The 16728-nt window shown below is 33.9% G+C and overlaps 1 protein-coding gene across 1 annotated transcript in view; it reads right to left on the bottom strand.

Annotated features, from left to right (window-relative positions):
- Nucleotides 1–16728, bottom strand: part of eIF5B (eukaryotic translation initiation factor 5B) — a 530511-nt gene that overhangs the window by 351817 nt on the left and 161966 nt on the right. Inside the window, exon 8 of the mRNA XM_090397300.1 lies at nucleotides 782–932. Coding sequence (XP_090253426.1) covers nucleotides 782–932 — 151 coding nt within the window. The remainder of the gene's footprint in view (nucleotides 1–781; nucleotides 933–16728) is intronic.

The following is a 16728-nucleotide window of genomic DNA, read 5'->3' as shown; positions in this document are numbered from 1 at the left end:
TTGTTCACTCCACTTCCAAAAATCCGTTTCTTAATAAGCCACCCAAAACCTTGTCATCATCGACTCAAATACCCAGGTGTATATAAAATATTGTGTGATTGTGATATTCCTTATTTTGGGCAGACAGACAAATCTGTCAAATTGCATATGGAAGAACACATGAGGGACATTACTTACAAGAGACAACGAGCCAGTGCATTATCAAGTCATATCCTTTTCTTGGCTAATCCTAATGATGAAAGCCAAAGTCTGCTGGAAAAAATCTAGCAACATTTTCCGTTGCAATGATGAACTAGAGAGAAAAATCATAGAATCTAGGGAAATCATCTTCAATCCTGTTCATCTAAATAATAACTTGAGCTACAACTTCCCAGATAGTCATTCAGCTGTAATCATGTACTGGCGTTCACGAGATGCTACTAGCACGTACTTTCCCAACAATACCACAAACGAAAGAACAGCTTTAAATACAACCACAACATTTTAAATGTTAATTATATATAGAGCCTCTCTATGATGTTCTTAGTTTATTTAAGCTTCAGTGTTTTTTCTTTCTTTTATAATGTCACCTGATGAAGGCTGTTACAAGCCGAAACTAGTAGTGTTTTAATATTAAAACCTTTTTACTTAAATCTTGATTCTAGTCATTCAATTCTTTTAAAAAATATGTATGTTAACCGAGTTAATGATCATTCATTCATTCATTCATTCATTCATTCATATATATATATATATATATATATATATCTACTCTAAGACATCTTGAATTTTAATTTATTACCTTGCTGTCTTAAAGCAAGCAATGTAGCTTCTGCACGGGCTCTAGCTTGTTTCTGTGTCCTTGTTAAAAGCTTTCCTTCTGCTCTTAAGCGTTCACGTTTCTCTTTTTCTTTTTGTTTCCTGCGTTCTTTTCTTTCTTGTTCTAATCTAATCTGTTTTTTCAAGAAAAATATTTAAAAAAATTGTAAATAGATGCATATAAATGTAGCTAATCAGAGAGAATTTTTTTTTTTTTTTCTAATTTTAAGCAACAGATGATCCATGCCTTAAATCATAGCACTGTCATGATTATGGATGACAAGGTGTTATAGTTACCTTTTTTTTTCCTCTTTCTCTACCCCCCTCCTCTTAACCTGTCATTAATTTTTCTTTATTCCTCCTCCCCTCCTTTGGTGTAAGTTTTTTTTTATATAGTATGATGAATGTTGAAAAGTTAATCATTTTCTTTGGTTGTTTCTGAATTCCATGATTGCAATATTTTCTTTTTTAAAAAAATTAAGGTAATGATGCTGAAAAATGAACTCTCTATATAAATGTAATTAAAGCTTTGAACTGATCCTGATCAGTACACATTTTGTTAAACCATTTAAGAAACACACAATCAATAAAGATGGACATGTTACAGTTTACTCATTTTTGTGTACTGAATGCCAAGAGAACTATGGGGGTGATTCTTATGGTAAGATGTATGGAGATTGATAAGTTACTTCCTAAGGACAAAAAGAAAATTTCTGACAGCATAGGTATGATTATCTAGACCAGTGTTTCCCAAACCTTTGGTACCCATGTACTGATTTTAAAATTTTACTAACAATGACATACTCCTTCTCAGACAAGATAATATGGGAGAACTTATATTTCATTCAAACATGAATAATTATAAAAGTACTTATTTTTAACATTTGCGTTATAATTACAAACGTGGAATTTTTTTAAAAAATTATTAAATACATTTTTAGTTATAAAAATCTAATATACTTAGAGTTGAAAGAAAAATATGCTATTAAACATATTTTTCAATGGTTCCTAAAGCTTTTCCCACACTTTGGAAAACACTGATCTAGACAATTTATGCCATAATTTCTTAATCCTCCTCTTTCTTATGGTAATTCAGCATTCCAACCACATGGTTCAAACTACTTGAATTGACACTTCTAATGCAAATAGTTTGAACCATGCAGCTAGAACAATCATCTAGACATAGCCATCATCTAGACATAGCTCTAATGAAGGTCAGCCAATGCATACCAAGAGACATTTTGTTTAAAAATTCCTTCAGCTTTTTTTAGTTTAAGCAAAATTAATCAGAGAATACCCTTGCACTTATCTGAAACAATATGGCAACAAAAATATAAAAGTAGAAAAAAAAAGTGAGAGAAATTTTTAAAAAGAGTGCCTCATATCCTCTAAATATCTCTAGCTGACCACTGGGGTATGCATACCACACTTTGGGAAACATTGATCAAGACAATTTATGATTGATATGTTCTTAATCCTCCTCTCTTTCTTATGATAGTTCAGCATTCTTTGCCAAAGATATGAACAGTGCAACTAAAAGAGTGATCTCTAAGATGAGAACCTATTCCTCATACGAGTGATCTCATACAAGTTCTACCTTCTGGATTTTCAGAATTGCTGAGCAGATATTTCAGGGGAAAAAAAAGACTAAGAACTCACCCCCACCTTCTATAATTAATCACAAGAATTTTTTGTTCATTTAATTCTTAAAAAACACCTGCTTTTAGTGTTTTGGCTTAATTATCAAGCACTGGCTATGTAAAGGATTTTGGTAAAAACTCATGACCTGCATATTTGGAATTGTTAGTTGTTTTATCTGATCATTCATTGTATGCCTGTGCTTATCTTTGAAACTAATGAGTACTAGTTCAACTACATTGCTTTTATTTTATTTATTTAAAATTTTTTCTTAATTGATGGTTCACTTATGGATAGAAAAACCAAATGATGGAATGCAAAATAAAGCCTACTTTCACTACAGCATTTTACATTATAAGAAACTATCAGCATCTTGACCAAAGAAGTGTAGGTCCAATGCTAAAGAAAATTCACTATAGCAAACTATTTCACTGGACGCTACAAGTCTGCTATATCAAGGATCAACTGTACTTATGTTAAGGTTGCAAGACATGATAGGCTGTAAACTTATGCACTATCTGTTATTAAACTAAGTTGTGTAATGAAGTAATTAAATGGAAAAGCAGTTTCAGCTTTTGTGTGTATGTATGTGCCCCACTCACAAAAGTTGTAAACCTATAACAAGAGAATACCATGGACAGGAGAGTCAGATAACAAGAAAAACCTCAAGAAACAAAACATGGAACATTTTCAAGCTAGTTCAGGATAATTAATAAACAGAGGTGTCAGGAAACGAATTCATTTGCAACTACCAATGCCCATAATTTTATCTGAAATTTCAATATATGGACTGAAGAAAATGGAAACACTATTCAACTAGATAACCAAAACCAGCTAGTCATATTTAGTCTTATTCTGTTTACAAATTTTCAAGCATTGAACATTTTCTAGTTTCTTGTGATATTTCCCAACATATTTTATTTCTGAGTTAATAACATCTAGAAGGTAATCTACTAGATAATCTGGGCTATCAAACTCATGGAGGAGGTAAAAGTGAATAGTAGATTAAAAAACTGCAGAATATTGTACAAGACAGAATAATAACAAGGTCATCAGTCTGCCTGGAACTCAAGAATCTGAGTTCTCCAATTGAGTTAAGAAAGAACAGCATAAAAACAAATATAAAAAATAAAAGCACAACAGTGTGCAATTACACAGCCTAACCAAATCACAGTTATTGAATGGGGTTTGTATTTGAATAATTTACTAAAGCATGGAGTTTACTCTGCTGTTCAAATATTATACCTTTTTTTTTCTGGGTCACATTTGAATTTTTCACAAACTCAGAAGATATATGACAGGTGTTTTATCTTCTCAAATTTATTTTGACCTAATGGCAAAATGATGGCCACCATTTTGTCATTAGGTCAAAATCAGGTCTGGTTAGCCAAATCGTAAGTATATCTGCTCTCCTGGCAACAGGCTGTAAATAAAACTACAAAAAGATATGCAATCAATAAAAATAGAAAATTTTCAGAATGTTAATATAAAAAAGATTATGAATGAAATAAAAAGATAATTAAATATTTTAAAACGAATAAATCCTGCAGTACCTACTCCACAAAGGAAATATGCACAGCTTGTTGAGCTCTAAATTTCAGAAATCAGTATGCATGTGTAGTTCTTACTATACACGCCTTCACAAATGAGCTTATAGCCACCATTGACTGAGGACAATGGAGTGATAATATCAAAGACAACTGCAATGTTTTCATCCCAATGGGAGTTAGAATCAAATATTGCCACAAAACTACACAAGAAGCAAGAACATTTATATAAAAAGCAATCCTGACACTAACTGTTGTCTGAAATGCTGCAAGTTCTACAGTCAATTTTCCTGAGGTGTAAAATTAAAGCCTCGAGTTAAGGGTAACTCTATTTGCCTGTATCAAGGATCAACAAACTTGAAAAGTAGTTGAAAAATGGCTTCAAAAAGAGTTAGTCAGTGACAAATCAAATTTATAAGTCTTTCTTATGGTGGTCTAGCATTATAGAATCAAACATTACCACAAAATTACACAAGTAAGAACGTTTATGTAAAAGCAAATGTTTATTTTTAATCAGTAAGTCACTTTGAAGAAAAAGATTTGTTCGTCATCGACTCTTTTGTTGTTCTGTCCTTATATGTCATGCATAATACATTTTTAAATACCAACAGGTGAAGCCTTTTGTTTAAGGGAATGCATGCACATGTATCCTATATTAAAACTACAATACTACACATACCAGCACTAAACTAGAAACTTTTATTTAATACTGCGTTGTATCTTCTTTAACCCAAATCACAGCACATATGCAGTTTGGTATAGATTCCACAAGGTGTTGGATTACATCTACAACATACCAGACATTCACCAGACAATACTTTAACTGGTTCAGATTTCATGGAAGAGGATTGAAGATTTTTCAAGGCAAGCTGGGTTCACTGCTTCATGGTGCTCCCATCAGACTCTCTGCCTACCATCAGTACAGAAGGTGTACCGTGACACTTCAAACCAGATGACTGACTTTTTTCCAGTCTTCAAGTGTGTTCAATCACAGTGTTCCTGACACCACAGTAGATGAACTTTCCAGTTCTTCACAGAAATCAGTGGTTTCCGTATAGGGATGCTACTACCAATACCCTTCAATTTCCCTACACACAGTTCAGTGATATAGTGGTAAGAAATAGCCTTTATTAAATGCTTGTCATTTGCCACACAAAAGTTGTTTGTCCATACAAGCCATCTCAGACAACAATCTCGTTCTTGACTGTTTTAGGACCACAGTTATAGTTTTTAGGAAAAAATTTTGGTTATTTTTGCACTGATTAAACACCGTGATATCTCACCTTTTGAAAAACCAGTCAGCTCTACAGTTTTCAAAATTGTGGCTCCAGTCAGATGGGCACCTAAAATAAAGCCTTTTTATCAAACTCCTAAAAATCCTTTGTTTTTCCCCATTGTGATCGACACTACTGACAATTGCTGACCAGCAGCATTTTTAAATAGTTGCCTAGAACACATGGTGATGCACATGATCAAGTATTTTGCATATGTGATGTGTAAGTGATGTTTATGCACATCTGCATGAAGGTTTCTAATTCAGTGGCCGGTATATGTATTAAAACCATAGTTGAAAATCGAAAAAACACTGAAGAAGGAAAAAAATAAAGTTGACGTAATTAGAAATCATAATTTCCCATTAATTGCGTTCTTCACTGCATTTCCAGATTCAGTCAATGTGATAAATTTTTAGAACTCTCCTGAATAAGCATTCATATATGAAGATGCTTTGGAACAGTAATTTGCAATTATCCCAAAAAATATGAAGACCATTCATAACTTATTTTAACAGTATCACAACATCACACCAAACTAAATTATAAAAGGATATTTCTCATACATCTAGTAAGTAACATTAATCAACCTTGGTGCTTTCTTGGGTCTCGCTGCCTCTCATGAGACTATTCCTTCATGTCCAAAAGGAATTGTGCTTTGTATTATGGGATACTAAAGCAAATAGTGTGAAGTCATCAACCGCTATATACAAACAACCTGGTCATGAAAATTTCTCACATGCAAAATTTGTTTGTTTACACTTGGGTGAACAGATTAAACAAGAATATAATTTCTTGGAAAGTATAATTTGCTTAGAAACTAAGTGGAAAAATTTTCTACATCAAATCGCTCTTCCAAAATTTTTAATCTCCACAAATTAACCATTCTTCCTCAAGTGTCATCCCTAGAAGGAGGTTGGAAAGTCATGTCGTGGAACTTTTTCCCTTTCTTTTGCCACTCTGGAATATTTATGGTAATTCAAGCCAGTCCAGTCCTTAATGTCTCCAAACCACATTCTCCAGTGTTTATCTCTCCCTTTCTTCTGTCCAGTTTCCTTCCTAAAATTAATTTCTGAATGCTTTTTGTATAGTTAGATGTCCAAAATATTTAAGTTTTCTTAATGATTTTCATTTTTGCTTTCTTTAAAACAATTTCATTTTCTCTATTTTCACATTGTGAAAATCAGAAGAATTGTGAAAATGATATTTTCACAATTCTTCTGATGGTCCACATTTCAAAAGGGGCATGTCAAGTGGGCGACAGCGACTAAGCAATGGTCAACTGGGCACCAGACATCTGGGTGATAACATAATAGATCAAATATGCAATGCTATTTTATTGATCTACAACCTGGTAAATAACGTTTCTTGAAAAACGAGTTAAAAGAATGGTATAAACATAAAATATGAAAAAAACTCGCATATAATTAAGCTTATTTTTATTGTGTAGAATTACGAAATTGTATAGAAGTTATATTGAATTTGTCATGCAAAAAATGAGCCAGCTAGTTAATAAATATTTTTGTTTATATCATAATGACAACATTATTTTGGTCATAAAAGTCATGAAATGTGGAGCAAAAGAAAGAATGAATTATTTGTGGATGGCACATTTTTACTTTCTCCCCCCTCTTTTGCTCAAATTTTTGTTATTTTGGATAGAAAGGATGTAGGTGCTGTTTTCAGTGTTTTATATTGTTTACTACCAAATAAGACTCTTGAAACATGCAAAAAATTATTTATATGATACATGAAATGTGGCCATTACTAGATCCCGAAAATTTAAATGTTGATTATGAAATTGCCATTCATCAAGATTTATGTATAGTATTAACGCAAGTTAACATAAATGGTTACTTTTTTCATCTCGTACAAAATCTTCGTAAGCATTTAGCTTCGTCAAAACTTTTAACCAGATACAATTCTGATGAGCAATTCCCTTTAAATTCAAAAATGATCACTTCACTTGCTTTTGTTCCAGAACACAATATAACTTATGCTATTTCTGAACATGAGAATCATTTTTCCAATGAATTTGAACCAATTTTAGAATAGTTTACGAACACATATATAGTTCGTCAAAGGAATAATAGAACCAGGGCTCCATAATTTTGCGGAAGCCTGTCATCGAAAATTGCAATTGAACTTTGGCAGTAGCACAAGTCATCCAAATTTATGGAATTTTATAAATGGATTATAAAATATTCAAAAACGTATGATGTTGATTGTTAAAGAGCAGTAACAGGTTTTGAACATCAGCTCAAACGTAGATGTTACGATCAAAAATATATTTTGAAAAAAGTTATAAATTACGATAAGGAAAATATAACAGAATATTTACGTGGTATTGCATATAACTAGAATCATCAATGACATCATCATCAAATTCCTGGTATATACCCTCAAAGGGTGTACAGGATATGACAGTAGTACATGAAAAATTTACATCATTACTAACTTCCTATTTACCATTTTCTTCCAAATTAGTCTGTTACCTGTCAAGACTACAATATTATCAGATCTTATATTTCTGTCTTCTCAGGCACTTTTTACTGTATCAATCCACCTATATCTTGATCTTCCTCTGGGTCTTTTTCTTGCCAACCTGGCAAAGAACACTTGTTTTGCTAATCTTTCCTCTCCCATTCTGTTTAAGTGACCATACCTGAGATCAGCTCTGCTAACACATTTCTGGACGCTGATAACGTCAAGTTCCTTCTTAATATCCTCGTTTTTAATATGATATTGCCATTGACGCCATTAGTTCATGCCCCTAATCTTTCTCAGGACTCTCATATCTGTGGTCTCTAGTTTTTGGTGAAGTGCTTTATTTCTAACCCATCTCTCAGATCCATAAGTTAAAATTGGTTTGAACACTATTTGTACACAGCTAATTTAGTGTTTTGACTAATTTCTCTCTTATTCCATATAAATTTATTCAGTTGACTTCTTACCATACCATCTTTGTTGATTCTGTTGTCTATTTCCATATTAAATTTACCATCTTCACTAAAATTCACGCCTAAGTAGCTGAAATGTTTTACATGTTCTATAGGTTCTCCATTCACTTTTCAATGTTTCTGCCTATTTACATTGTCTTTGTCTTTTTAATGCTGATCTCTGTACCATATCTATTACAACAGTTATTCGATTTAATCAGAAAATCTTGCAGACGTGTAGTGGATTTACTTAGAAGTATAACATCATCCATCTGCATAAAGCAAAGAACTGAGATTAACATCTCCAATTTCGATATCATGTTTAATAACACTTTCCTTCATTATGTGATCCATATAGATAATGAACATCCTTGTACGATACCAGATTTAACATTAAACCATCTTCCTGTACTTCCTTCAATTCTAACTGCTGACTTACAACTCAAATAAACACTAAGTATTGCATGATATAATACCCCATTGACACCATGCAACTGTAGCATTTTGAATAGCTTCTCTCTTGCCACCTTGTCGTATGCCTTTTCCAGATCTACAAAACTCAAATACAGATCCTTGTTATATTCCCATGATTTCTCAACTATCTGTCGTGAAGTGAAAATTTGATCCTGACAGCCTATATTTGATCTGAATCCAGCTTGTTCTTCACCAAGCTTCTCTTCCACAATCTTTCTCAGCCGTTTCTCAAGTATACTTGCATATATCCTACCAAGAACACTCAGTAATGAAATGCCTCTGCAATTCTCACATTCAGTTTTATTTCCATTTTTATATAGGGGTATTATGCGAGCTCTACTCATAATCATCTGGAATTCATCTCTCTGTCCAGGCCTTCTGAACTACGCAGCCACTGTAAGACTTTTATACCTCAATTCTCGAGCATTTCTGGTCGAATATCATCTACCCCAGCTGCCTTTCCACATTTCAGGCATTTGGTGGCATTTTCTACATGAAGCATGGATATGTATTCCTGACTGCATGTCTGGTCAGTGTTTTTTACCACTGTGCTGTCATGTAACATGAGTAAATATGTTAGTTCATTACAAAATAATATTGATAGATGAATCAAGCTAGACTGGATGGCCGAGTGGTTAGCGCATCCGCTCTCCAGCCAAAAGGCTGCAGGTTCAAATCCCATCATGGGCGTGGATGTTTGTGATTCTATGTGGATATACTAGTGGTGGTGGTCGGCGATAGATGGCAATTGGCATAGTTAGTGAATTGAGTGGTGTAGACAGTTGTAAAGCAAGTGCCCTTCCTCGATGAGTCTTTGGATTCACTGGAGGTGTCAAGTAATAATAATAATTAAAAAACTGTATTTTTTCTTTATTTTAATATTGTGCGATTATACCTTTTCATTTCTAAATCATTTTTGGACCATTATTTTTAACCATCTCTTCGAAAGTAAGCTTTTCGAATGATCAATTCTTCGAAAAAATACATTTTTTTAATTTATCAAAAATTAGAATATCAGAGGCAAATTCACACAGGTAAGCTTAGATCATCAGGTCTATATTATTTTTAGTCTTTTTTTTTTTTTTTTTTCATCATCAAATTCCTGCCATGTACCCTTAAGGGATGTACAGGATATGACAGTACTACATGAAAAAATTACATCATTACTAACTTCCTATCAACAATTTTCCTCCAAATCAGTCTGTTACTTGTCAAGACTCCAACGTTATCAGATCTTATATTTCTATCGTCTAAGGCACTTTGTACCGTATCAATCCACCTATATCTTGGTCTTCCTATGGGTCGTTTTGGGGCCAACCTGGCGGAGAACACTTGTTTTGCTAATCTTTCCTCTCCCGTTCTATTTAAGTGACCATACCACCTGAGATTAGCTCTGCTAACACATTCCTGGATGCTGACAATGTCAAGTTCTTTCCTAATATCCTCATTTTTAATATGATATTGCCATTGATGCCATCTGTTCACGCCTCTAATCTTTCTCAGGACTCTCATATCTGCGGTCTCTAATCTTTGGTCAAGTGTTTTACTTCTGACCCAGCTCTCAGATCCATAAGTTAAAACTGGTTTGAACACTGTCTTGTATACAGTTAATTTAGTGTTCCGACTAATTTCTTTCTTATTCCATATGAATTTATTCAATTGACTTCCCACCATACCAGATTTGCTGATTCTGTTGTCTATTTCTATATTTTATTTACCATCTTCAGTAAAAATCGTGCCTAAGTAGCTGAAATGTTTTACTTGTTCCACAGGTTCTCCATTCACAACACAGTTGACATTTTCAATGATTCTGCCTATTTTCTTTGTCTTTGTCTTTTTATTGCTGACCTTCATATCATATCTATTACAACAGCTATTCAATTTAGTGAGGAATCTTGCAGACTTGTAGCGGATTTATTTAGAAGTATAACATCATCCGCATAAAGCAAAGAACTGACATTAACATCTCCAATTTTGATATCAGGTTTAATACCACATTCCTTTATAATGTGATCCATATAGATAATGAATAACAGAGGGGATAATGTACATCCTTGTCTCACACCAGATTTAACATTAAACCATCTTCCTGTACTTCCTTCAATTCTAACTGCTGACTTACAACTCAAATAAAGACTAAGTATTGCTTGATATAATGCCCCATTGACACCACATAACGGCAGCGTATTGAATAGCTTCTCTCTTGGCACCTCGTCATATGCCTTTTCCAAATCGACAAAACTTAAATACAGATCTTTGTTATATTCCCATGCTTTCTCGAATAAGAAAAGTCAACGAGACTTTTCTTATTCCTAGCCTCTTCTCTCCATGTGAATTTGTGCACATTTATGTTGTTACATGGTGTTAATAATAACCAGTCCATGTCCTGAGCAGAAATCCAACAGGCATTTGCCATTATTATTAGCTTTGCTCTTTTCTCCAAATTTTCCCAAAATATTTTTGTATGTCTCACAATCATTTCCTACTCTGCTATTTAGATCTCCCAACAAGGACCAACTTTTCCTTTTTCATTGTGTCAGTTGCTTTTTCTAAAGCATCAAAAAATTCCTCCAATTCTACCTTAGTAGAACCTTCTGTGGGACCATAGGCACAAATAAGTCTCATTGTCCAGTTCCCCATTCTCATATTTGCCCACATTACTCTACTTGAGACTGACTGCCATTCAAGAAGATTAGCCTCGTATTTTGTGTTGAACACTATGGCTACTCCTTCTTTTCCTTGATTGTCATTGCCTGAATATAACATTTTGTATTTATTGCTCAGAAAGATCTCACCAGTTTTGGTCTTTTTTGTTTCAGTCACCCCTATTATGTCGATCTGGTACTTATCTAATTCCTTAGCTAGCTCCATTTCTTTGCCATTCAGGCTTCTTACGTTGATAGTACCGATCTTTAACTCTGGTGATGTTGAGTTGGGGTTTGTTTTCAGATTTGTTCCAGTAGCTGACTTTTCGCTGTTCGCCCTGGTTCCCTGGCGAAAACAACGGGGACCTTGTTTAACCGGGCGACGCCCCAGCCGGCATGAAATTTTGTCATGTTGTACCATCATTTTTTATTTTGGTTTAACCAATAAGAATACAATTTGGTCGGCTAAATCCCAAATTGCCAGCCCATGCTCGTTCGTTCAGTATCAAAGTAGATACCCAACAGGGTGCACCACGAGAAGGTGAGGATTGGACATTAGGTCAGAAGCCCTGGTTGGGTTCAGTTATACAGCTTTGACCCTTAAGCACCCCCCCCCTTTTTTTTTTCCTCCAATTATGTGGAAATAACACATAACTCATACCTCATAAGTCTTAACCATATTTATATGTATTTTACCAATATTTAAAAAAATAAAAAAAATCTGCCAAATCGTATGCTTGCTAAGCGTGAAAAAATTTGCAAGTTTCTGTCGCCCACCTGGCTATCACCCAGTTGTCATGTACCCTTTCAAAAGCTTCTAATTTTTTCTCTGCTTCTTTATTTAGAGTCCAAGTTTCACTGTTGATTAATCATTCATGTTCATTATATCATGCTTCATAAAGAATGTAAATATTATTACACAATAAATAAGTATAAAATATTTTTACATATAAACCACAATGAAGTAATTACCAGAACTTGGAAAATTTTGTGCTGACTCACTAGTCATATGTTAGCCTGGGTGTACTATACCATGGTTGCCTAATATACCATAGTCACATGTTTCATCTTAGATTTGGTCAACAAATATGCTTTTGTTTATGATATGGTTAATTTTTACCTTGCATAATTACCAGTGTTGAAGCATAAATGTTGACTACTACTTTTATGCATCAGTCTATGAAAGGAAAAAATCATGTATTTCATAAATGATAAGACAGCATATTATTATTTTATTAATGACAAATTTTTCACTACATTTTCGCTTCTAACACTTACCTTTTGTATCACTTTTATGGAAAAAACTAACAATTTTTTCTTTGTCATTATGAACAAACATTGAAAGCATCATCAATACCATCAAATTCCTAATGTGTACCCTCAGAGGATGTTTACAAGATATGCTAGTTCTACATGAAAAGTTATATTATTAACTTCCTATGAACAATTCTTTCCTATCAACAATTTTTTATCAAAATAAATCTGTAATCGTTCTTCACCCCTGACCAACTACCTCATGGAGATCTTCGAAGAGAAAGCCTTAAACTCTGTCCCACATAAACCCACTGTTTGGCTATGTTACGTAGACCACATGTTCTCAATTTGGCTGCATGGACTGGATACCCTCAACATTTTCTTAACATATCCAAACAGTCAACATTCTAGGATCCAGTAAACCTTAGAAAAGGAAAACAGTTCCTTTCCTAGACACTGATTACATGGCAGCATGATGGATCCCTGGCATTCTATGTTTACAGTAAACCCACACATACTGATAGATTTGTGTTCACTAACAATCACACCATTCCCCTTCCAACAATATGGATTATAAAAATCCTATATAACTGTACAAAATTTATCAGTACAACTACTGAACTTGACAACTGTTGTGTCGACTCTCCTATGTTTTGGGCCCTCTTAACTCTTATATGTATATATCACTCTATTCTATCTTTCTCTCAATAATTCCTATTTATTCTTTTCTTATTTCTTGTTTAATACCATTTTACTTTAAACTTAATTCAACTCAAATTCAGATTTGAGTTGAATTAAGTTTAACTCTAACTCCTTATTCAAATTCAGAGAAATTTATTTTATTTTCGCTGCACCACCCTGAATCCTAGATTATACTAAACATGTATGACCAAGGAGTGAGAATACGGTCAGCATTCACTCTTATCAACTATATTTTTCCAACTTGCAGTCATGACCCAATATTATCTATTCTCCCGCCTTTTGAGGTTCGCTAAATTTTTATGAGCAAGTACAATAGGTTCTAAGTTCAGGCAATACAACATTTATATTTAAACAAAACATTTTAATTTCAAGAAAGATACATATAATACACGTTATAACACTGAGTCAATCAAAGCTAGGTAGAGAATTAGCACTCATATATACAATTACTTTATCCTTTCTATAAATCTCAATCTGAGAAACATATTTAATAGCAACTTAGTCTCGTTGTGCTACTCTAGTTAATCAATTCCATTCTCAATATGAATCAAATTCTATTCTCATTTTCTCTGACAATCCTATTCAATATATATATAATAGACTCAATTAAGAACTCTAGCAAATCTCTCTCTCAAGGTTAATTCATGAAACAACTTTCTGTATCTCTTTCAATTTTAGCAGTAATTTCTAGATTCTATATGCCACATAAACTTTACATACAATATTTTGTTTCACTCTCAATCTATCATTTTACTGTCCTAAGAGCCTCTCGTAGCACATAAAATAAAATCTTCCTAATCATTTCCACTAGATAGAAGATATAAAACTTTGCACCTTACCAAATGCTGGTATGTTACTTTGGCCACTTCCTTATCTTGTCAGATATCTGCCTTCTACGACTACCTTACTTCACGCATTCTCAGGATGTTCACTATGGATTCCCTCTGTACTTCATAGTTGGGTGTTTCTGTAGTCTTCCACAAATATAGTCTGCTGGGCTAGTTTCCAACTGGCAGGATTCCTGGTCATTCTTCCGATATCTCCTTGAATAAAGGAAAACAACGTGGAGGCTCCACACCAGCCGGACCTACAAGGGCACAGGAACACAGCAGCAGGAAAACGTCTAAAAAAGCCATGTTACATGCACTTTTAAGTGTCGCGCCACTCCTTTCTCTTTCGTCATCTTTCTTCACGTCACACGGCACTTAGCGCTGCACGCGAAATCCTCTCGTTGCTTACAGAGTGAAGTGGTGGAGGCAAAGAGCTCACTAACGGATATGCCTGTACACAGTATTACGTGTTTCTAAAGTCGGCCATTTCGCATTTTTGAATATTATTTCTCTCCCAGCAATTGTCAGGTACTTACAGAGTATTTGAGACTAAGCAGCCATACATAATCAAATTTCACAATACAATATAATATAAAAGACATAAAACTAAATTGAGATTGCTATACAAGTGCTTATTCATTTCTGAAAAAATCATTACTTGCTCCAAGAGAGTGAGAACTATGTTAAGTCCGAGTGAAACGTAATTATTTTTAATATTTTGTTTCACTCCGACTTAACACCACATTCTCAACACTTTCTTAACCAATGGCCACAAAATCCAAAAAAGATTAAGCCCCTTAACTGCAACTCCCCTCCCCACTTCATAACAGATATTACACAAAATATATCACCATTCCATATATTCAGGGCACAATGGAAAAACAAACAACAAATCCTAAAGATATACAACCTAACAACCACTTACAGACCGCATAAAAAATTGGCATCCCTTATCCACTCTACAAAAGACCAGCCACATTCCTAGACCTGCCAAGCATTTAACAAGTCCCTTGTAGTTGCAAACTGTCCCTACTATGTCCAAACAGGCAGGACTGCCAACATCTGAATTTCTGAACACATGGACTACATCCAGTTCCACCACTGTGGTCTTGCTCACCATGTTTTGGATGCCCACCACAGAATATGGTGAAAGAAGGGCACTCTACTCCACTGCAGCAAATTCAAACATGAGAAGCTATTACTGGAATCTGCCTCAGCCTTGAGAAATGCTTGAGTGCACAGGAAAAAAAAAAAAAATGCACCAAATTTGGGAAGCACTCACTCTTAGATCTTTAGCCCAACAGCAAAGACCACATTTCAACCCACCAGAGGCAACCATTTAGGACTCTAGGCCCGACTTTGGTCGTCTTTCTTCAGCTTCATTTACCCAGTGTTAGTGCCTATGTGCACATATCACCGTTCTGTGATGCCAGATGACAGCAATTTGACTTTCAAAATATCAGAAATATTAAAGTTATTATAATTAATATTCTGTATACATTGCAATTTCCTGAAAAACAATAGTTATAAAGAGCCAAGATTAATATCTCCAATTTTGATAAGAGGTTTGAAACCATTTTCCTTCATTATGTGATCCATGCAAGTGATGAATGGCAGTGGAGATAACATGCACCCTTGTCTTACACCTGATTTAACATCAAACTATCTTTATGTCCTCCTTCAATTCTAACTGCTGACTTTCAATATAACATCCTATTTGAACAGCTTTTCTCTTGCCACTTGCTCAAATGCTTTTCCAGATCTACAAAACTTAGATAAAGATTCCTGTTGCATTTCCATGATTTCAACTATCTGTCTTAAAGTAGAAACCTGAAATTAGCAACTTTATTTGGCCTAAACCCAATTTGTTCTCTAAGCTGCCCTGCAACAATTTTTCTTACCATTTTCTCTCAAGCACACTTGTATAATTCTTACCAGAAACACTGAGTAAGAAAATTCCTCTGTAATTAACTGTTTTATTTCCCTTTTCATATATTGATTAATTCTGTTTGTTTTTAAAAAAAATCCCAATTATTACTATTTCTACTACTGCTGGTTGTCATTTCTGAAATAAGCTGTCTTAGAAGTACTATATAATAATCCTCTCAGCTGTAGGAAATGGCTAGAAACAGATTATTCTCATTACTACTGAAAAAGAAGCAACACCTCCCAAAAAAGTTACACTAAACAGTTTTAAGCATTAGAGCAAAATGCATCAGCAATGTCTCGTTTCATTTTCAATTGATTAGCTGACATCCTAAACAAAAATACTAATATTTCTTTTACAGACTGAAATTTCTTAATTTATAATAATCACAGTTTCACATTTTTTATTAAAAAAATTATAAGTTTTTTAATACAATGATTTCAGAAAGAAAGAAGGATTTGAATTTTTAATAAAAAACAAATGATGTAAGTGTTCAGCATTTTTTGAAGAGGGGGGGAAGGAGGAGTTACCCACCTATTCAACCAGCAGATAATACAAATTATTTATTTTCAAACTGTTCATACATGAAAATTATTAGGAATGTAAATTGCTTGGGGAACATATAATAAACTAAATTTATTATAGTCTAACCAAGTGAAAAATAAACTTTCAACATCTTTCTCTAAATCCAGAGTAATTTAAT

Source organism: Typopeltis vanoorti, chromosome 8 (assembly GCF_054136105.1).
Source record: "Typopeltis vanoorti isolate ZY-2024b chromosome 8, IOZ_Tvanoo_1.0, whole genome shotgun sequence".
NCBI lineage: Eukaryota > Metazoa > Arthropoda > Arachnida > Uropygi > Thelyphonidae > Typopeltis > Typopeltis vanoorti.
The sequence above is the reverse complement of the archived record's forward strand: the minus strand, read 5'-3'. Positions and strand labels throughout refer to the sequence as shown.